The sequence below is a fragment of the Squalius cephalus genome (genome assembly GCF_949319135.1).
Source record: "Squalius cephalus genome assembly, chromosome: 20".
Taxonomy (NCBI): domain Eukaryota; kingdom Metazoa; phylum Chordata; class Actinopteri; order Cypriniformes; family Leuciscidae; genus Squalius; species Squalius cephalus.
This window is the reverse complement of record NC_137141.1, coordinates 8804957-8827762: the sequence shown is the minus strand read 5'-3', so window position 1 is coordinate 8827762 and position 22806 is coordinate 8804957. Positions and strand designations below refer to the sequence as shown.

Here is a 22806-nt window from a genome sequence, read left to right as displayed (position 1 = left end):
TTCATACCGTTCTCTTGACACTGCGATACCGTCGCTATGGGAACAATATACCATAACACCTTCACGTACCTGAGAATAGCTGGAATACCGAGGAAAGAGTCCGCTCAAGCAGATAAGACCTGGGAGCCAGGAGCCATCCTCACATCCAGACTGTAGAACTTGATAAAGGTGTTTGGAGAGGACCATTCTGCCGCTACACAAATATCCTCCAAAGAAGTGCCTCTAAAAAGAGCCTGAGAAGAAACCATTCCACTGATGGAATGAGCACGCACACCCAGAGACTAAGCTAAACCACACGTCTCATAAGCCGCTGAGATAGCCTCGATTACCCAATGAGACATTCACTGTTTGGTGACGGCAGCTCCTTTGTTTTTACCACCAAAACACACAAACAATTGCTCCGATCTATGCCACTGGGCTGAGCGGTCGACATAGATTTTCAACGCCCTCACCGGGCAGAGACCGAGAGGCTGTGCATCACTCCCAGTCTCCGAGTCAGGAGGGGGAAAAGCCTCCAAGACCACTTGCTGGGAATGAAAATGGATTGACACAACCTTAGGAACATACCCTGGCCTAGGTCGCAGCATGACTTTAACCAGCCCCGGGGCAATGAACTGGGTCCAGGTCGTGTGGGCTGCACCAAGAGGTGAACAGCCTCCATTTTCCATTTTAAAACATAAAGGCGCCTCGTAGAGGGGAATATTCCATCTGCTCACTCTCCATGTGCTCCGGCTCGTAATCGTCACCCCAAACATCCATCTCTTCCGGCACTTCGGCAACCGCAGAAACGGAGAGGTGGGGCTTAGACGAGAGGCCTTCTTTCCTCATAAAACAGGCAAGCCTAGAGTGCAAAACTTTTAGACGCAGGCTATCACAGTGTCAACAGTCAGATAGGCCGTTAAGTGAATTAGCTTTGCACGCACCTTTTGCGAGTGTCTCCTCCTGCGATGAACCTGTCGCACGGTATGAAACAGACGTGACGTATTCTTGGGGTGGTGCTAAACGCTACTGGCCAATCAAATTGGCGTGATGGTATAAGGGCTTCAGACATTCGTCACTCTGAAGGTGTTCCCAAAGCGATGGTAATTAGTGTCTAGTGTCTAAATAATTAATTAACCATTTCAGTCGTATCCGACTCTTGATGATTCTATGAGCCATCTCTTGCCATACACGAGAGACAGTCCATGAATTTTCTTGGCAATGATTTTTCCAGGGTAAGTCACCAGGTCTTTCCTCAACCCTCCCCATTACATGGTTTGGGACAATTTAGCGTTTCCAATTTACCTATATTGCACTTTTTTTTTTTTTGGATTGTGAGGGAAACCCACACTGATGCAGGGAGAACATGCAAAATCCACACATAGAGGACACATAGGGGCTTGACAACGCCACCCACTGAGCAACCATGCCAATGAATTTAATTTGTGACAAAATGCTCAAAAATAATGTTGCTTCAGCTATTTTCACAAAGCAATTTGAACAAGAAGATTTTTTTCTTTGCAAACATACCTTAACCAATAGTTTTTTGTAGTTTTTTCATTATTATTGTGATCAATAATATTTTTTGCATTTACCAAGGGTCCTTTTCATTCAGGAACAATAATCCAAAAGGTGATGAAACTGATCCTCAGGAGAGAAGACAAAGGGAAAGAGATATGAGACAGAGGTAAGAAATATGATTCTGCATAACAAATAAAAGTTGTTGAACATTTAATATTCAACAATTTTATTGATCTGCCTGCATTGACACAATTATATGAGAACTGAAATGAGCTGGACGATGACATCACGGTTTTCACCAGAGATGTCAAACCGATGTTTTCGCCCAGTTACGACTCAGGACGCTGTTCAAAATCCTGCCGTGCCACAGAGCGCCATTTACATAGTTTCATACAAAATTTACATTGTATTTGTGTCAAATCGTCGTTAATCTACATAATGACCTCACCCTGTGCTGCAAGATGCATTTAGTTTTACATTAATTTACAGAAATCAGCTGATGTTATCAGATTTTCAGGTGAGATAGATTCTCAATTATTCAGTTAATGTAAAGTGTTCAGACTGCAGACTTAGCAACGATTGTATTTAATTGTACAGTACAATCATAACATAGTACAGACATTATCATAATTTCATAATGTCCTTAAAAATAACAATATTGCTGGCCATAAACTAAGAATGTGCGTGTCCGGTGTGTGATAGCTTGAGTTAAATTTACTCATACTTTACACCACTGGTGATAAATGATGGAGAAACTATGTAGCCAATCCTAACAATACCTCATGTCTTAGTTTGTTTATTGTGTTACAGAGCCTTGCCCTCAGCTGACCTCTCATTTTCCTCTATTCCTTTAACTGGAGATAAACAGACTGATGCCGAGATACAGGCTTTCATCAGAGCCAGACACAACTTGCTCAACAGCACAGGTATTATTAATTTATTCATACACACACACACACAAACACAGACCTAAGGAAACATTTTAAATATTAAAGAGAAAGAAAGTGGATGAAGTAAGTCTTAACTTTAAGTTTAACAGGTTTGGGCATTAATAGCTGCTTTTCCACTGTCGGGCCAGTGCAAACAGGGTTTTCAATGGGCCGGGCTGGGCTAATAGCCTCGGACACGCCTCTCTGGAACGTCACACAAACCCATAATTTCACCAACAAATGGAAGTTTTATCAAAAAATGAATCAGAAAGAAATCACAGGAAACTAGCGAGATCGCAAAACGAACATGATAAAACAGTTTGATAAAACAGATAAAACAACCACAATTTTTGATGGTTGCCTAAAGATTTAAAGGGGACATATCATGAAAATCTGACTTTTTCCGTGTTTAAGTACTATAATCAGGTCCCCGGTGCTTCTACCAACCCAGAAAACGTGAAAAGTGACAACCCAGTAACTTTGTTTTGGTAAGCCTTTCTCTGCATGCATGTCAAAAAATAAGCCGATGAGATTTCGCTCCCCTTCTGACTTAAGAAGTGGATCTTATTATAACATTACCGCCCCTTAATCTGCACGTTTCCACCAATGGCGCCGCCATTTGGTTTTCGCAAGTGACAACAATGTAACTAGTTCTAACGCAATAGCAAAAGTTCGAGCAAAGCATGCAAACTGTTCTGTCGTTGGCTGCACAGACAAGCACAGAACACTATTTGACCAAAAAATATCACAGCTGTCTTATAAAGACCTCAGGGAACTGTCAACTTTTGTAAAAGTTAAACATGACGGTACATACAAGTCGATGAGATGAATCAATGTAACTTCACAACAACTACATAAATGTAATAACTTCAGAAATTCAGAAACGTCCAGGTGCAGTCTAAAAGTTGCAACCTCTTCCTGAGTCTCTCCGTAAGGCTGCACTCCACTACTGTTATTTCATAAATTTTGGATGAGTGAGATTTGCGTGTTTTGTTATTGTATCCGAAGCTCATGTAAAGGATCGGCCTCTGAACGGAGGCAAGGAGCAGCAGCTCATTTGCATTTAAAGGGACTCACAAAAACTGTGCCTTTTTGCTCACACCCAGAAAGGGGCAAATTTGACAAGCTACAATAAATGATATGGGGGGTATTTTGAGCTGAAATTTCACAGACACATTCTGGGGACACCATATATTTATATTACATCTTGTGAAAAGGGGCATATATGTCACCTTTAAAACCTAAGCAACGAACAATGTTTTACCACTGTTTTACACTAAGTGATACATTGACCATAATAAATTTATTTATGTCAAGATTGCACATTAGTCACACAGAAATAAAGTGGCATTTATCGTTATTTCACTAAAGAAAGAGGATACACATACTTATTCAGTCACGTCTGTTTCTGTTAATTTGTAGTCACGGGACAGTATGTTAATATCACATTTAGAAAAAAACTATAATTTCTACAAATTTCCACCAAAAAACGACCTGAGAAGCTTTAGCACTCTCTCCATTCTGCCTTATATGGTGATCAGAATCGACATCGGATCACAAACAGAAGTTATTTCAAACACTCGCTGCTGTCTGAAAGTGAGTTTTGAGCTAAAAGGATTTAAAAGTATTTAATGCTGATGATAGCTGGTATATGAAATCATCCAGCACTGCCGTCTCCTGACTCAGGTTAACTCCTCCTCTGTTCACGACCACTCCTCAAGCCCGAGCTGAACCAAGGTATGGACCAAGGTATTCGGCGGGCCAAAAAAACCTGGCTATTGGCCCAAAGGAAGCCCCAATGCAGCCCGATCAAGCCCCGGAAGGGACAGTGGAAACGTGACTGGACCTGGCACGCACTAGCACGCCCGCTTTGGGTCCGGCAGTGGAAACGTGGCTTTTGACATAGTGAACAGCAGGCAGACCAGATGGCAACACCTTTCCACACCTTGTGTGGAAAAGTTTCACTTGCATTGGATCAGGTTTCTGTGGACAACACAAACAGATGCCAAAAACAGATGCTCAAGCTAGTTTCTTCCCACTGTAAGGCAACCCAGCACAATCAGTGGAAGACATTGCTGCTCTGACTCATGAAGGTTCTTCACAATATTAGTCCAGAGAAACAACAGTTTATCTTTCCATAAGATATTGTGTAACTGCTATAATAACATCCAACTCAATCACTTTTTCAATTTATCAATCTTATGCACTGGCAGCACAGATTTTTGATCGGCGACCTGAATCCGTTGGAGTCCGAAAGCTGGTTGGCTTGTGCTGCCAGAGCATTCATTGGTGAGGCTGATGTTGGAGAGTTCCTCTTCCCTCTTCGTGGTGGCTGAGGTTGTTTCCTTGAAGCTAAATTATAGAGCACAGAGGTGATGTCAGATTTTCTGGAAGGAAGGACCCAAAAGCAGACAGATGCTTAACTGTAAATTAAACTCAAGGCAAAAGACATTGCCTAATCAAAGAAGGGCAGATGTGAAGAGTCAGTCAGACCGGTGAGGGTTGAAACGACCGAGAAACGACCAAATCTAGATAGGAAGAGACAGACGAGTCAGACGAGACAGTCGAGAAAGTTATTATCAGGAGACAATCAGGAGAGATCAGGCAGATCAGGACTAAGGTCAGTGATGAGTGGAGATCAGACCTAGGTAAACAGTCCAGTACTGGCACGAACAGTGCCAGAGGTTAAACCGAGAACCAGAAACAAGGACAAGTCTTAGGCAAATTCCTTGCCAATGTTAAGTCCGCCAAGCAGACATCGTACACCCAATCGCTTAAAAAAGGTGCATTTGACACCTCATTCATGGTTGTACGACAAACAGTGTGGGACAAGGTAGAAAATTATTACATGTGTATGGAAAAAGAAGATGAAGAAGAACGTCTCGGTTACGCATGTAACCCTCATTTCCTGAGTAGGGAACGGAGACGTTACGTCGGATGACGACGAATGGGGTTTCGCTTAGAAAGCCTATCATCTTCGAGTATACAAAACGAGCCAATGGCAATGAAATGCCATGGGTCTGCGGAATTTGCATAGCGTAACTCCACCCTACCCTGGGGGTATATAAGGAAGTACACCAGCAACATGCAGATATGTCTTCGCTGAGGAGCCGAGACTGAACTCAGGCATTCCAGCGGTACAGCGGAAGTGGCAGGGAGACGTAACGTCTCCGTTCCCTACTCAGGGAACGAGGGTTACATACGTAACCGAGACGTTCCCTTTCGTAGTCACTCCGAGTTACGTCGGATGACAACGAATGGGGTTCCCAGTCTAATCACGCCACCTCGGCTGTCTTCCAGTGCCCTGCGTAAGTCTGAGCTCCCTGTCGTGAGACTGGCACGGACGAAGGACTCCTACTTAACACAGGAATACCAAGGTACACTGGGAAGCATATATCAGTGGAAATATGCAATTATGCCCAGCCCGAAGGGGGGGACTTGAAATACACATATGACCCCGGAAGGCTGCATATGGAGTATCACTGGGGTGTCCAGCCGCAGGTGAAAGCTGCCGGTGGCATAACTCTGGCGTTGACGTCGTCAGTGCTGGAGGAGACTCAGGGCTTATTAGGCTCACCTGAGGAGAATATCGCACGTATCCTGTCCGTGAAGAGGAATGGCGAGCAAGCGAAGACACCTGAGCAGAATCTAGTACCGGCTAGTTGAAGCGAGTACATGAGAAGAAACTGGCTCCACTCGGAGATTGTAGAACCTCGCGAACGTGTTAGGTGTCACCCAGCCTGCAGCTCTGCAGATGTCTGTTAGCGAGGCTCCATGCGCTAGAGCCCAAGAGGATGCCACACTCCGGGTGGAGTGGGCCGTCACACCAAGGGGGCATGGTCGACCTTGCTGCTGGTAAGCCAAAGCAATGGCGTCCACTATCCAGTGAGACAACCTTTGCTTGGAGAGAGCCTTTCCCTTCAGCTTCCTACCATGACAGACAAAGAACTGATCTGAGGTCCTGAAACACTGCGTTCTGTCTATGTAAGCATGGAGGGCGCGTACTGGACAGAGCAGCGCCAAGGCTGGGTCTGCCTCCTCCAAGGGCAGCGCTTGCAGGTTCACCACCTGGTCTCGAAAGGGAGTGGTGGGAACCTTGGGCACATATCCAGGCCGGGGTCTCAGGATCACGTGAGAGTTAGCCGGTCCGAATTCCAGGCACGCTTCGTCAACCGAAAATGCCTGCAGGTCCCCTACCCTCTTGATGGAGGCCAATGCAACCAGGAGCGCTGTCTTCATTGACAGGAACTTAAGCTCCACTGATTGCAGAGGCTCAAAGGGAGCACTCTGCAGGGCAGTTAGAACCACTGAGAGGTCCCAAGAGGGAACGAGAGGAGGGCGAGGAGGATTCAGTCTCCTCGCTCCTCTCAGGAACCTGATGATCAGGTCGTGCTTTCCAATGGACTTACCTTCAACTGCGTCGTGATACGACCTTCAGGGTGGAGGGAGACAGCCTTCGCTCCAGCCCTTCTTGCAGGAAGGAAAGCACGACACTGATCGGGCATTTCGTGGGTTCTTGTTGTTTAGAAGAACACCAGTTGACGAAGAGGTTCCACTTCAACGCATAGGCATGTCTTGTGGACAATGCTCTAGCGGAAGTGATGGTAGCCACCACCGCTGGTTGTAGGGTACTCAAACCTGCCTCGTCCCGTCCAGGAGCCACACGTGGAGGTTCCAAAGATCAGGACAAGGGTGCCATAGGGTGCCCCGTCCCTGAGAAAGCAGGTCTTTCCTCAGGGGGATAGGCCAGGGAGGTGCTGTCGCAAGGAGAACTAGTTCCGGGAACCAGGTGCGGTTGTGCCAATACGGGGCATCCAAAGTGACCTGCTCCTTGTCCTCCCTGATCTTGCGCAAGGTCTGCGCAAGAAGGCTCACTGGGGGAAACGCATACTTGCGGAGGGCCAGCTGTGCGCCAGTGCATCCGTGCCGAGTGTGCCCTCGGTCAGGGAATAAAACAGGTCGCAGTGGGACGAGTCGTGGGAGGCAAACAGATCTACCTGTGCATCCCGAACTGATCCCAAATCAGCTGAACCGTCTGGGGATGGAGTCTCCATTCTCCAGGGAGAGGCCGAAGCCGAGACAGCTTGTTGGCCACACGGTTCAGGTCTCCCGGGATAAAAATGGCTCGAAGCGACCTCAAATGCTTCTGACTCCATAAGAGGAGGTGGCGGGCGAGTTGCGACATACGGCGGGAGCGCAGACCACCTTGTCGGTTGATGTACGCTACAGTCGCAGTATTGTCTGATCGAACTAGTGCGTGCTGGCCCCTGAGAAACGCACGGAAGCGGTGCTGGGCAAGACGTACAGCCAGCAACTCGAGGCAATTGACATGCCAAAGGCGCTGGGGTCCTGTCCAGGAGCCCGCGGCAGCATGTCCATTGCACATGGCGCCCCAGCCCGTGGTGGAGGCATCTGTTGATACAACAACATGCCGGGAAACTCGTTCTAAGGGCACTCCGGCCCGTAGAAAACTGAGGTTCGTCCACGGGGTGAAGGTCTGACGGCAGGTCGGAGTCACTGGGACTCGGAGCGTGCCGTGTTGCCATGCCCACCTCGGGACTCGATCGCGAAGCCAAAGCTGAAGTGGTCTCATATGAAGCAATCCGAGCGGCGTTACTGCGGCTGCGGATGCCATATGCCCCAGGAGCCTCTGAAATAGTTTCAGTGGAACCGCACTCTTGCCCTAGAATTGACGAAGGCAAGTCAGCAGTGACTGTGCACGCTCGCTCGTAAGCTGCGCGCACATGGCGACCGAGTCGATTTCCATACCGAGAAAAGAGATCCTCTGCACGGGGCAGAGTTTGCTCTTCTCCCGAAGGCCCAGAAGAGCTAGGTGCCGGAGCACTAAGCCCCTTTGTTCGCAAACCTGGTCTCGAGAGTGAGCTAGGATCAGCCAGTCGTCGAGATAGTTCAGGATGCGAACTCCGTGTTCCTGTAGAGGAACAAGGGCTGCCTCGAAGACATTCGTGAAGACGCGAGGAGACAGGGCTAGCCCGAAGGGGAGAACCGCGTACTGGTATGCCTGCCCCTCGAAAGCAAACCGTAGGAACGGTCTGTGTCGAGGAAGAATGGAGACATGGAAGTAGGCGTCCTTCAGGTCGATCGCTGCGAACCAATCCTGCGGCCGCACGCATTCGAAAAGGCGTTTGGCCGTGAGCATCTTGAACGGCATCCTGTGAAGGGAGCGGTTCAAGACGCGCAGGTCCAGGATTGGCTGTAACCCACCGGATTTCTTCGGTACAATGAAGTAAGGGCTGTAGAAGCCGGACTTCATTTCGGCTGGAGGGACAACCTCGATCGCACCCTTCGCCAGTAGGGTGGCGACCTACGCTCTCATGACAGGGGCATTGTCACCGACCATAGTGAAGCGGACTCCCCTGAAGCGGGGAGGAGATCGCGCGAATTGAATCGCGTAGCCGAGCCTGATGGTCCTCGCGACCCAGCGGGACAGCCTGGGGAGCTCTAACCAGGCTCCCAGGAACTGAACCAGCAGGGTCATGCGGACCACAGACGTACCCTCGGTGGTGCAGCGAGGCGGAATGACCGGCCCAGGCGTGGGGCATGGTCATTAGCCGCGTCCTGCCAGAGGAGGCCAGGGGAGGACCAGCGTCCCACGGGGACGTGCTCTGGCAGGGGTCTGGTGACAGAGGGGGACGAGAGAGACGTGGCTCGAGAGCGGCGTGCACTGTCATCCGAGAACTCTGTGTGCTCAGAGATGGTTGTGTCAGTTCTTTCTTTAACCACATTAGGGTGCTGCCCGTCGAGGGACGAGCAGCGGGAGTGGGAAAACCAAGTTTTCTCCCCCGGCCCTCCACCGAAGAGATTCTCCTGAAAAGAAGTGGAAGCCATCTCTGAGCAGCCCGTCTCAGGAGCGCCGCTTGGCCTGGCGTTTAGCGGGGCGCGGGGCGGGAGAGTGCTGTGGCACCTTCCTGCGGCTTCCTCCACGACGCGGCCCAGGCAAAGGCTGCTGCTGGGGCCGTGCGGGAGGGGCGGGAGCCGTAGAAGGGCGCCCTCGGCGGCGAGCGGACTGAGGCACCTGTGCCGACGACTGGGTGGAGGCAGCAGCGGGTCTTCGGGGCAGGACGTGTTTTAAAGCCTCAGTCTGCTTCTGAGCAGTCGAGAACTGCTGGGCAAAGTCCTCGACTGCACCGCTGAAGAGGCCAGCCTGGGATATGGGGGTGTCGAGGAACCGGGTTCGCTCGGCCTCCCGCATATCAGCCAGGATGAGCCACAGGTGTCGCTCCTGGACCACACATGTGGACATCACTTGACCCAGGGAGCGTGCGGTCACCTTCGTCGCTCGGAGAGCAAGGTCGGTGGCGGCACACAGCTCATCGAAGAGCCCTGGCTCAGTCCTCCCCTCGTGCATGTCACGCAACAACTGGGCCTGGTAGACCTGCAGCGTTGCCCTGGCATGCAGTGAGGAGGCTGCCTGCCCCGCAGCTCTATAGGCCTTCACCACAAGGGTGGAGGAGAACCTACAGGCCTTGGAGGGGTGCTTAGGGTCGCCGCGGGAAGAAGCACTCTGAGGACATAGTTGCATGGCAACAGAGCGTTCAACCTGGGGAACCCCAGTGTACCCTTTGGCAGCCGCCTGATCGATAGGAGGCAAGGCAGAGGAGGTCGCCAAACGATAACGGGAAGACAGGGGTGCCTTCCAGGACCTCGTGACCTCCTCATGCACATCCGGGAAGAATGGCATTGGGGTTGGACGCTGACGGGGATCAGCGGCCGCACCCAAAAACCAATCGTCCAGTCGCGAGCACACTGGACCGGGCGGTGGACACCACTCAAGGCCAATGGCCGCGGCTGCCCGGGAAAGCATGGCCGTCAGCTCGGGATCAGACTCGGACAATGCTGGCGCGCCCGAAGGCGGCAGCACAGCTGAATCGTCACTTCCCAAGGACTCCTGCCCACCTTGTAATGCAGCGATCGACATCTCATCTTCATCTGGAGTGCCGAATGAGATCCGCGGCACGCCGAGAGACTGTACCGCAGGCTCATTCGGAACGCTCGCGGGTTGCACTGTGCTAGAGGGGGGTGTGGAGCGTGGAATAGTCGGCGCTTTGTTCCACACCGTAACCCTCAGGTCACCCTGGCCACCAGCCGAAGTACCAGCTCTCGTGGAGCTCGTAGATCGGGGTGCGGGTGAGGGGACTCTCCCTCGAACGAGGTCATTGAGTCTCGACCGCAACAGCGCGATGGTCATGTTCCCGCAATGGGAACATGAATCATCCACAAATGCTGTCTTAGCGTGGTCAACACCCAGACACGCAAGACAGAGATTGTGCCCATCAGAATCAGAAATGATGCTACCGCAACCAGAAGTGCACGGGCGAGGCATCTTTAAAAAGACGTGCCGCGTGCAATGCTCTTTTGTGAAAGGAGATTCTCCGCAAAGCGTTGAAGCGACCAGGGAGATGAACACACAAACACTGGCAAATCACTGCACAGATAAGCAGGGAATGTGCACTCGCTGGAACTCGCTGTCACACCAACACTTGGAGAGAGGCTCGTCTCGAAGAGAATAGAGATGATCTCAGAATTTGGCTGTGGAGTGAAGTGATGAACTTGGCTCCAAAGCGAAAAACATATCTGCATGTTGCCAACGTACTTCTTTATATACCCCCAGGGTAGGGCGGAGTTACGCTATGCAAATTCCGCAGACCCATGACATTTCATTGCCATTGGCTCATTTTATATACTCGAAGATGATAGGCTTTCTAAGCGAAATCCCATTCGTCGTCATCCGACGTAACTCGGAGTGACTACGAAAGGGAACTAGACATGTAAATTTTCTGAAGAAAATGTGAGTGGTCCTTGCAATGGCAAACTTTAGCATTAGGCAGTTGCTACGGTGATGTATGTGATTGCAAGAGAGCCAAAGTCTGTATGATGCTGTGGTGCTGAAATATGGCTTGTTACTATGTGATTGCTAGGGTACTCTAAATGGTTGCTAGGATGTAGATACACAGTTCACACAGTAATACTTTTAAACTGGATGCCTGCCCTAATCATAAGAGCTAACCCCCTGTTACATCTACCAGTTGGAGTGCCCTTGATCTCCACCTGAGGGCACTCCTCCCACTCCTTTGCTCTCCCGTTATGAACTAAATTCCCCATAATGCATTGCCCGGACTCATTGGGATTGATTTCTCCCACCTTTGGTTTATTAGCTTGTTTGTATTTGCCTATTTAAGCTGTGTTCTCTTTTTCTTTCATTGCTTAATCTTTTTTTTTTTTTTTTTTTTGTATCCACTGTAATTCTGAGCATTTATATTTTGGTTCCTATGGTTTTGACATCCTGCCTGTTCCTGGATTGCCTTGCTTGCCTGTTTACCTGTGTCTTGGACTCTGCCTTATATTTGGAATGGTTGGCTATCGTGTATATCTGACCCTTTGCCTGTTATTATGGATTACGATTCTGGATTGCGTTTAATAAACGGCTGTACTTGGATCCTCTAACTCTGTCTTAGAGCAGTGTTTTGTGACACCCCCATGTGATCTCACAAATTTCGTGCCAAAGTTAATGGGAGTTAATGGGATTTTTCAGCTGATTTTTCAACCACAGAGCAACTGATTTGTAAATAAGATAAATCTTTACTATACAACTATATTACAATATTTGAGTGATGCAGATTTAAGGGGGTCTAGCTGACAACTCATAGACTCCTAAAAAATACATTGCTTTCTATGAGTGTATGCACACAGTACGGCACTTACATAGTCTATCTATTAAACTACATTATATTTGTCCCAAAAATGTTATTATTGTGTTCACTGCCAGTTGATAATACCTAGAATATCAAAATGGACTGTGATCCTTTTCCTGTGTAGCGCCCAAAGTCTTCCTAGCGTTGTTCGGGAGGCAGACACAATCTAGTCAGTTTAAATCTAGATTAAAGATTTATCTGTTTACCCTGGCATACACATAACACATTATCACATTTCATTAATTCAGATCCCCTAAAGGATTGTTAGGCTGGATAAATTTAGTCAACCGGAACCGGGAACAGTTCCCATAACATCCAATGTATTTGTTACAGTACATCGTAAGAGGAATGGCATCTACACTAATATTAGTCCTCATACTAATACTCATCCTAATACTTACTCATACTTATCCACCGTAGTCAGCCAGATCTGGTCCGTATCCAGAATCTTGGCCTGCATCTAGAGACAACCACAACAGCCCTAAATAATAGTGGAGGACATGACAACTAGATACGCCCTAGAGACAGACCCCCCTTGTTCACTTGACAGTCATCGGCTAAGACCACGAGAACCGGACGAGTCCTCTGCAAAGACCCAATGGCTTCAACTCCTCCCACCATATGCTATCATGATGTACCCCAATTTTCAAGCAGAAGGAACTGGATGAAATATTCTGAATGATTCAATCCACAATCTGACTTGTAATGCAGCCTGGAATTAAACCACACAATGTCTGGCCAGAGAACTGGTGCCCTGCCTGAGCCTGGTTTCTCCCAAGTTTAATTATTTTTTTCTCCATTTCTGACTCCATGCGTTGTTGTACCCTTAAGGCTCCTCATATCAAAGAGCTCTTCTGAAATACAAAAATTACTGTCCATACCTCGCAAAAAATTAACAACTGTGCAGTGTCTGTGGAATCAGTGCTGTCATCGCACGCAATTGAGTAAAAATCCAACACGGGTACTTTGCCTGACCCTTGTTCCTTAAGGTTTGCCGACAAGTCTTCAATTCGTCGTCGGACTGTGTTTCTGAAAAGACTGATGTTTTTAAAATTTTGCATCTTCTCTGGGCAAATTATAGTGGCAACTTTCGTCGGGCACTCCTTTAAAAATTCGCCTTCAGTGAAGGGTTCCTATCAGTATCAATTACCTTCCCTTGAACACAGATGAGCCAATGGCAGTTGAGTATTAGTTGCACAGGGACCGGAACTCGGACATCTTTAGGTGTCAGCGCCATTGAGAAACATTGGAAGAGCCGAAGCTCTCATCGGTTTGATGGTATTTATGCTACAAAAATGGTAAAACGATGTGCCTGGGGTACTTGTTGTACTGATTTCCGACATCCTGAGAGGATGGGCAATGGAATTTATTTTATTCCATTTCCTAAACCTAAACAAGACTACATGTCTACTACAAACAAGCAAAATGTCTGCTTTTGATGTGGGTAACCTGGTTCCCTGAGGATTCAACCCGTATTCCCGAACCGATATTAAACTGGTTAAATGTAAATTAATTTAATCTTACCCTGTGGTACATGAACAGTGTTGATCGTTGATGTTGTCATCTGCGATCGTGACGACCGTAACATGAGGCTTCTCTCGCTCGCACTGTGATCTGTAAACCCTCGCTTCCAAATTAATCTTGTTATCCACTATATTTATTTAAAAATCTTTAATATATCCCTCCATGGCATTTTTAAAGGGATAGTTCACCCCAAAATTTTATTATTAATTACTAATTTAGTGCATTACTTATCAGTCTCTGATGCGCTTTCACGAGAGCACCACGACGCATGCGTCCTCTGCTTGTAAAGACAGCCCTGCGTTTCCGGGTCATATGTCAGAACGCCAGCTCCTGCGTCCTCACCACACACATGGTGGTGCTCTTGTGAACGCGCGTCGGAGACTGATATGGAAGAGAAGAAATTGTTGAATAAAGTCGTTTTTTGGCGCACAAAAGTGTTCTCGTCGCTTCATAAAATTAAGGTTGAACCACTATAGTCACATGGACTATTTTAACGTTGTCGTTCCTACCTTTCAACCGGCCTTCAAACTGTTAAATTGCTGTCAAGGGATTGCAACAAGCTGTCTATTGTTATACATATGTTTAAAGCTGTGGGATGTTTGCCTTTTCTATAGTACACTATGAGACATATGGGTGACCTGTTAATTATCATGTCTCTTTTTGTCTTTTTGTTTCAGGAGAGGCAAAATAAGAACAGTTATTTTTCATGGAGGACTCAAGCAATGTTCGGCCAATCACACATTTTTACATACCTCTAGGCCAGATAAACCCCATTTCAAATCTCTATTTAAAACCTTGCTGCCTATTGTATATATCTGTTGTCTTTTAGTGGAAAACTTGCTGCAAAATAGGAGCTAGAAATAAGGGTGGTGTAGTTGCATAGCAACAATAAACTGTAAATCACTGGTAAAGGCACTTGTCTCATGTTTTCACAAGCTACCATGAAAATGTTAGCCTGATCAGAAATATGTCACCCTGCCAACCCTAGATTAGTCTTATTTACAATGATCATATCCTTTGTTTGCTTTTCTGACACTGATTTATTGTCTTATTTATATACATCTACTTATTTATATATTTATATACATCTGAAATAATAACATTGTTTTGTTTGTTTTTGTTTACATTTTTGCTCTGATATAAAGCTGTCTGTCAGATATTTCTGGTCATTTCACTGTTGACAGGTTTTTCTGCTGTTGAACTGTACATGTACCTCTTTTGTTTTATTCATTCACAGAAAATATCTGTACTTTTTTGAGGTGTAAAAAGATTTTGTTTTCAATCAATGGTAAACTGGCCTTTTTACTTTTACTGACAGTAGATGCAACTGGAGTGAAGATAATTCAGGTTCTCTTACGAGAGGTTCTCTCGTATTGCGTAAGTTGCTTACGCTATGGGTAAAGTCATCTTTTCTCAAGATATGAAGCCAAAAAATGATCCTTAATTTTTGTATTTATTGTCAACGCAGTGCAGCAGCTAGCAGACCTAGAGCGGCTATCTAGCGCGCTCATTGGCTGCCGTGCGGCAACTGCAGCAGCCAACCACTGAGCCCCGCGTGGCGTGACGTCACGCCCAATGGGGGCGCGCGCGCCCTCACGCGTCAGAGCCCGCGTTTTTCTGCTCTACTGTGTGTGTGTTCGCCGCCGCGACACAATAACTTACACAATACGAGAGAACCTCTCGTAAGAGAACGTACTCGGTTACCTAATGTAACCTCGGTTCTCTCTAGAAGAGGGAACGAGTATTGCATAACCTGCCGTGCTCGTGCCTCGAGCTGATTTCGCTTCAGTCGATGAAAACCAGGGTAGCAGCCTCCGAGCCCTTCCTTATATACACTAAAGCCACGCCCATTCTGGCGGGCTCTGACACGTGAGGGCGCGACGTCACGCGGGGCTCAGTGGTTGGCTGCTGCAGTTGTCGCACGGCATCCAATGAGTGCGCTAGACAGCTGCTCTAGGTCTGCTAGCTGCTGCACTGCGTTGACAATAAATAAAAAAATTGAGGATCATTTTTTGGCTTCATATCTCGAGAACAGATGACTTTACCCGTAGCGTAAGCAACTTACGCAATACTCGTTCCCTCTTCTAGAGAGAACCGAGGTTACGTTAGGTAACCGAGTACGTTTTCAAGAACTTATTTAACAGTAAATAAATGCTGATTCTTGTTCTTTGCACACATCCAATACATAAAATTATCTATTTCGTAGAAACAATATACCAAGAGTGCTATTCTGTTTTACAGATATTCCAAATTGTAGTCTTTGATTTCTACTGGCAACCGTATTTGACTTTTGTCTGCTCAAAAATCTCAAGACTAAGATCTGGACTTTCCCAAAAGCATAATAAGCCTAAATTGATCGTAAACACCATTGGTGGCAATTGTTCTATGATCAACTTTGGCTTATTATGCTTTTGGGAAACGCAGCCCTGGCCATTTTTGTTTTATGATGCACTAGTTTGCATGACTATGAATAGATTTGTTTGTGCAATAAGGTTCTGAGCAGTCATTTGCATAAGGGAGCAGCACTTTTTTTTCATCAGAACAGACATAAAGTGGCCTTTCTTTGCTTCCTTCCATCATGTAATCTGAAATATGCCAGCAATATATATATATATATATATATATATATATATAATGTAAAATCTGGCCAGGTCATTCCCAATGTTTTAGACAAATTAATCAAACAGAATTTTAATAATAAGCTTTAAATTTAGTATTTATAATAAGCTCTAAATTTAGTTTAGGATATGTTAATTGTAAGAAATAATAATAATAATTCAGGATATATAGACAATAAGTCACACAAGTCTCAAATATCTTTCAAATGACTTTAATGGTCAGCAGTAACATTTGAGATGAAAATTGAGCAGCCAGGTAAATATCTCCTAACTCTCACAACTGCTCTATTATTTTAATAGTTTGATATCTTTCTTTAGAGCCTTAATGTTTGTGCTTGAGTGATCTTTACTGGTCAAACACTTTAACCACAGTGTTGATGACAGGTGTGATGGAGAGACCCAGGCTCAAATTACTGTATGGATGATAAATCATTGTCACAGGAACAGGAATGTTTTAATCACAACACTAGGTAGCAAACATCTACTTCACACCAATGAGGAATCTTTCTACATTTCTCTTCATACTGTGGGGGAATATCCATTGCTGTATGGAGTGCTCTCAATGACATTTCTTTTAGGACTTGAATTGAATTAGGAATACTTAAAGGGGGGGTGAAATGCTCATTTTCACTCAATCTCCTGTTAATCTTGAGTACCTATAGAGTAATATTGCATCCTTCATATCTCCAAAAAGTATTTTGTTTTATTAAATTTTTTACATAAAGATAGGCTGTACCGAGTCTTTCCGGAAAAAAACGAGCGGCTGGGGGCAGGCCGTGTGGGCGAAGCTTAGCTGTGCTAACGCGCCAAGCTAGTGACAACACACAGAGACATTTGTTCAACAAACAGTTTTACTCACCGTCCGGTTCCAACGCACGACCGCGAATTTTTATCATTGTGACTGCTCGATCCTTAAGCATTAGACGATCTGCAAATCCGTAGATCTGGGCTTTGTTTATAAAACAATCATCGTCGAAATGCAGGGAACAACAGTCTTTACACAACTCCGTTTATGCTCAGGAAAACAAACTCCATCCACGGGTTCCTTAACGCTGGGTTCTTTGGGAATCTGTGCAGGGTTGTCTTGCCCTGGCAACCAAAAACACACTTCTTTGGTGACATTGACTTCCCAAAAGCCGGGCAGGGCGCTTTGATGGCGAACTGCTTTCACTCTCTTGCTCTGGTCTACGAGTGCGCGCGCGGCCGCGATCTTACCGGAGAAGTGCCCTTAGGACCCATATAAGGAAATTCCGCCCTATCTTACGTAAGACAGAGCCATACTCGAAAAAAACTTTCCGAAACAACTTAGTTTTTGAAACTTTGTCCATGTTTAGCATGGGAATCCAACTCTTTACCAGTGTAAAAAACTCAAATTATAATCAAATTATCTAGTTGTTCAGTTCATTTATCATTACTTCAATAAACCATTGAAAACCATTTTGTGCAGAATCAATGATAGTTTTTTTATTTATTTTTTTATAACATCTAAGGGTCAAGCCAGAAATGTCAGAACATTACACTGTACAGCCACCTCTTCTTACTCTATCTGTGGACACTGATGTCTCAGCTAACAGGACTGTGTCACATTCACTGTCTGTCATCGTCCTGTCTGCACTACAGTTCCCAGAATCCTCCTTGTTTCCACACCTGAACTCACTCCCTTCATTACCCACCGGTTCATCATCATTATCTGCATCACCTGTCTTGTGTTCATCTGTGTGTGTATTTAAGTTCCTGGTTTTCACTCTTCACTTGTCGGTCAATGTTTATGTTAGGTTTATCTATGTTCTGAGCACACGCTCCCTTTTTGTTTGTATTTGTTTATATTGAGAATTAAAATCTTGGAATTCATCATCTTCGTGTTCGTCTCCTACTTCATCCACCCAGAAGCCTGACAGATTGACCGACCAAAAAGATGAGCTGGGAGCTCGCTGGACAGATCGCGGCTTTGGCTCGGGATAGCCGCGATCTGTTCCAATTCACCTGGGGGTTTGTTCCTCTTGCTGCCTCCTGCTCGCTGGATGACGAGACGATCAAGGCGTGTTACCGGCTTGGGGCCAAGGAGGTCGACCCGAGGGAGCTTCCAGATCTCTCCGGTCAGGACTGGAGAGAGGCACTCTCCTGTTGTCTGGAGAGCTTCCTCCCGTGGCACGCCATGTCACCGTCTGCACTTCACGCCAGTCCAGCCGAGCCCGCACTTCACGCCAGTCCAGCGGAGCCTGCACTTCACGCCAGATCTGCCGAGACCAAGGCAGTAAGCGTCGTGCCCGCCGCGCCTGTGACTGACAGCGATCTTCCTCCTCTCATCGGCCCGCCAGAGCCCTCTTCGCCGCTGGTCCCGTCCAGCACAGAGCCCTCTTCACCGCTGGTCCCGTCCAGCCCAGAGCCTTCGCCGCTGGTCCCGTCCAGCCCAGAGCCTTCGCCGCTGGTCCCGTCCAGCCCAGAGCCCTCTTCACCGCTGGTCCCGTCCAGCCCAGAGCCCTCTTCACCGCTGGTCCCGTCCAGCTCAGAGCCCTCTTCACCGCTGGTCCCGTCCAGCACAGAGCCCTCTTCGCCGCTGGTCCCGTCCAGCACAGAGCCCTCTTCGCCGCTGGTTTCGCCCAGCTCAGAGCCCTCTTCACCGCTGGTCCCGTCCAGCACAGAGCCCTCTTCGCCGCTGGTCCCGTCCAGCACAGAGCCCTCTTCGCCGCTGGTTTCGCCCAGCTCAGAGCCCTCTTCGCCGCTGGTCCCGTCCAGCACAGAGCCCTCTTCGCCGCTGGTCCTGCCCAGCTCAGAGCCCTCTTCGCCGCTGGTCCTGCCCAGCTCAGAGCCTTCTTCGCCGCTGGTCCTGCCCAGCTCAGAGCCTTCTTCGCCGCTGGTCCTGCCCAGCTCAGAGCCTTCTTCGCCGCTGGTCCTGCCCAGCTCAGAGCCTTCTTCGCCGCTGGTCCTGCCCAGCTCAGAGCCTTCTTCGCCGCTGGTCCTGTCCAGCTCAGAGCCCTCTTCGTCGCTGGATCTGCCCAGCACAAAGCCCTCATCGCTGGATCTGCCCAGCACAAAGCCCTCATCGCTGGATCTGCCCAGCACAAAGCCCTCATCGCTGGATCTGCCCAGCACAAAGCCCTCATCGTTGGATCTGCCCAGCACAAAGCCCTCACCGCTGGATCTGCCCAGCACAAAGCCCTCATCACTGGATCTGCCCAGCACAGAGCCCTCATCGCTGGATCTGCCCAGCACCGAGCCCTCATCGCTGCCCAGCACCGAGCCCTTATCGCTGCCCAGCACCGAACCCTCTTCACGGTCCCCGTCAGCCCGGTCAGAGACGGTTTTTAACCATCGCTCTCTGGTACCCGGGACTTTTCCCAAGTATTTTTTGGGGGGGGGCCATAGGGCTCCGTCCTGGCCACTCGAGGGGCCATGGCCACCTGAGGGGTCCTCACCACCATGGCCACCTGAAGGGTCTTCACCGCCGTGGCCACCTGAAGGGTCTTCTCCGCCATGGCCACCTGAAGGGTCTTCACCGCCGTGGCCACCTGAAGGGTCTTCTCCACCATGGCCACCTGAAGGGTCTTCTCCGCCATGGCCACCTGAAGGGTCTTCTCCGCCTTGGCCACCCGAAGGGTCCGCACCGCCTTGGCCACCCGAAGGGTCCGGACCGCCATGGCCACCCGAAGGGTCCTCACTGCCGTGGTCGCTTGAGGGGACATCACCGCCCTGGCCACCCGAAGGGTCCTCTCCGCCGTGGCCACCCGAAGGGTCCTCACCGCCGTGGCCGCCCGAGGGGTCGTCTCCGTCCTGGCCACGCCCACAGCCTGCTCCACCGTGACCACACCCACAGTCTGCTCCGCCCTGGAGGCTTCCTGCCTTGTCTCCCTTGCCTTGTCTTCCCCGTCAGCCTCCAGGGCGCCCACCCTCCCACCCCTTTGGTCTTTCTACGGCGCGAGGACGCGCCTACCGGGAGGGGGGAGTAATGTCACATTCACTGTCTGTCATCGTCCTGTCTGCACTACAGTTCCCAGAATCCTCCTTGTTTCCACACCTGAACTCACTCCCTTCATTACCCACCGGTTCATCATCATTATCTGCATCACCTGTCTTGTGTTCATCTGTGTGTGTATTTAAGTTCCTGGTTTTCACTCTTCACTTGTCGGTCAATGTTTATGTTAGGTTTATCTATGTTCTGAGCACACGCTCCCTTTTTGTTTGTATTTGTTTATATTGAGAATTAAAATCTTGGAATTCATCATCTTCGTGTTCGTCTCCTACTTCATCCACCCAGAAGCCTGACAGACTGAGGGTTAGGTGGACTCCTCTTTTCATATTTGCTCCTTTTGGTTACTTACTGCTGGGAGCCACCATATTCCAATGGCTGGAGAAGAGAGATGGAGAACAAACAGTTTCAGTGAGAGTTTCTTTTTAAAATCCCTTTATTTTTAAATCAAGACTTTATATGTTTAATACTTTGTTGAGGTACTGTGCAGCAGTAATTCAAACTGATCCTGTCATGTGAAAGCATGTATGGAAACCTGGTTGGAAACCTGTATGGAAGCAAGTATGGAAACCTGGCCCCCAGTACCATGTTGGGTCAGGTGTTCTGTGTGTTTTATGCCCTGTGTGGGATCCCTCTTAATCTGGCCTTTCTCAACCTAGGGTGCATTTCTCGTACAAAGACCTAACTCACTGCTTGCAATTAGCCTTATGTAGGTTATTTACCATTATTATAGTTAATTTACATAAACAACAGAAAGCCTTTATTTTTAATTTTTTTTATGTTTGATTCATCGAGGGTTCCCATTTACGTCATACTCCGGGGTTTCCTTACGCAGCACATGCACATTTTTATCTCCCATGTATTTCTGGGCTGATCCCTCACCTTTCTCATGATCATCCTTACCCCATGAGGCGAGATCTTGCATGGAGCTCCAGACCGAGGGCAATTGATGGTTATTTTGTATTTCTTCCATTTCAGAATAATGGCTCCAACAGTTGTCTCCTTCTCACCAAGCTTCTTGCTGATGGTCTTGTAGTCGATTCCAGCCTTGTGCAGGTCTACAATCTTGTCCCTGATGTCCTTTGACAGCTCTTTGGTCTTGCCAATGGTGGTGGAGAGGTTGGAATAGAAGATACAGATTCTGTGGACAGGTGTCTTTTATACACATATACACAAGTGACAGGACTAATCTGTGTTTCACATGGGCACATAACCAATCTGTGGGAGGCAGAATTCATGCTGGTTGGTAGGGGTCAAATACTTATTTCACTCGGTCAAAGGCTAATCAATTTATAACCTTTATATAATGTGTTTTTTCTGGATTTTTTGGTTGATATTCTGTCTCTATCCATTAAAATAAATCTACTGTGAAAAATTATAGATCCTTAATTTCTTTGTAAATGGGCAAACTTACAAAATCATCAAGGGAGTTTAGCTCCAACCAAACACACTTGAGCCAGCTAGTCAAGGTCTTCTGGATTACTAGAAACCTCCAGGCAGGTGTTTTGGAGCTGGTTGGAGCTACAATCTACAGGACAGTGGCCCTCCAGGAGTGGAGTTTGACACATTTGTTTGTAGAAGAGCTGGCAGTAGCTTTGTTCCTAGCCATGGGCAGTGCTCTTCTCTTGAATATAACATTTGTCTGAATAATGGATTTGACTGACTCTGATTTATATTGGCTCAAAAAGTATTTGGACAACTAAAAAATTATAATAATGAATAACAATGCATTAGATAACAAAAGTGGAGTGTCATCTCTAAACAAACAATGCTAGACTTTCAAAGGTAGGGTAGGCAATTTCGGAGAGGCTAACAATAGCAAGCTGGCTTTGAAATCCTTTTGAAATAAGATCCTTCGGTGCGCTCTCCAAAGCCAAGCCTCCTTCAAAACAAATGAACGTGCACAGCCAGAGCACATTATGCAAAGGATTAAAGGGTTCATATGATACTATTTTCAAATATCATTATTTTGTGTATTGGGTGTAATAGAATATGTTAACATGCTTCAATGTTCAAAAAATACTTTTTTTTCACATACTGTAAATTGTTCCTGTATGGCCAACAAGCCCTGTAGTGTGCTCTGATTGGCCAGATGACCCAGTGCATTCTGATTGACCGAACATCTCAACCGTGTGCCGGAAATGTCACGCCCCCTTACCATATTTGTGAGCTTCAGCTTCCAAAGCAATTATGAAGACAGTTTATAATGTCATCAGTTTTACCATATCAGTCAGATTCTGAAAATGCAGATGACCAAGCCAATCTGATATGTATTTGCAGTACACAAGCCGCGGTTCAGCTGCACGTCTGGACTTCCTGCGTAAAATACACTGCACACACACAAACTGTTGTACTGTTCTGGAACAGTGTTGTAAATAAATCTTAATGACTGATTCCTAAATTGCATCCACTTTCGGAAATAAAGTGCTGCTTTTGCTTTAGCATAGAAACACACAGCTTCTCACAACATGGCAGTGACAACACTACTAACTGAACCCAGAGGAAAGAAAAAAAAAAAGAGATTTCTTCAACATCTCAAACGTTTCTCCTAGACA

At 47.3% G+C, this 22806-nt stretch overlaps 1 protein-coding gene across 3 annotated transcripts in view; it reads left to right on the top strand.

Annotated features, from left to right (window-relative positions):
* kif6 (kinesin family member 6) overlaps positions 1-21519 on the top strand; it is a 205045-nt gene extending 183526 nt beyond the window's left edge. For 2 of the 3 annotated variants that reach the window (XM_079853583.1, XM_079853581.1), the window contains 3 exons: positions 1595-1666; positions 2311-2426; positions 14344-14405. In XM_079853583.1, coding sequence (XP_079709709.1) covers positions 1595-1666; positions 2311-2426; positions 14344-14357 — 202 coding nt within the window. In that variant the 3' untranslated portion in view covers positions 14358-14405. Of the gene's footprint in view, positions 1-1594; positions 1667-2310; positions 2427-14343; positions 14406-21229 lie in introns of those variants that run through there. The other variant, XM_079853582.1, reaches the window with a different exon arrangement.
* The last annotated feature ends 1287 nt before the right edge of the window (positions 21520-22806 follow it).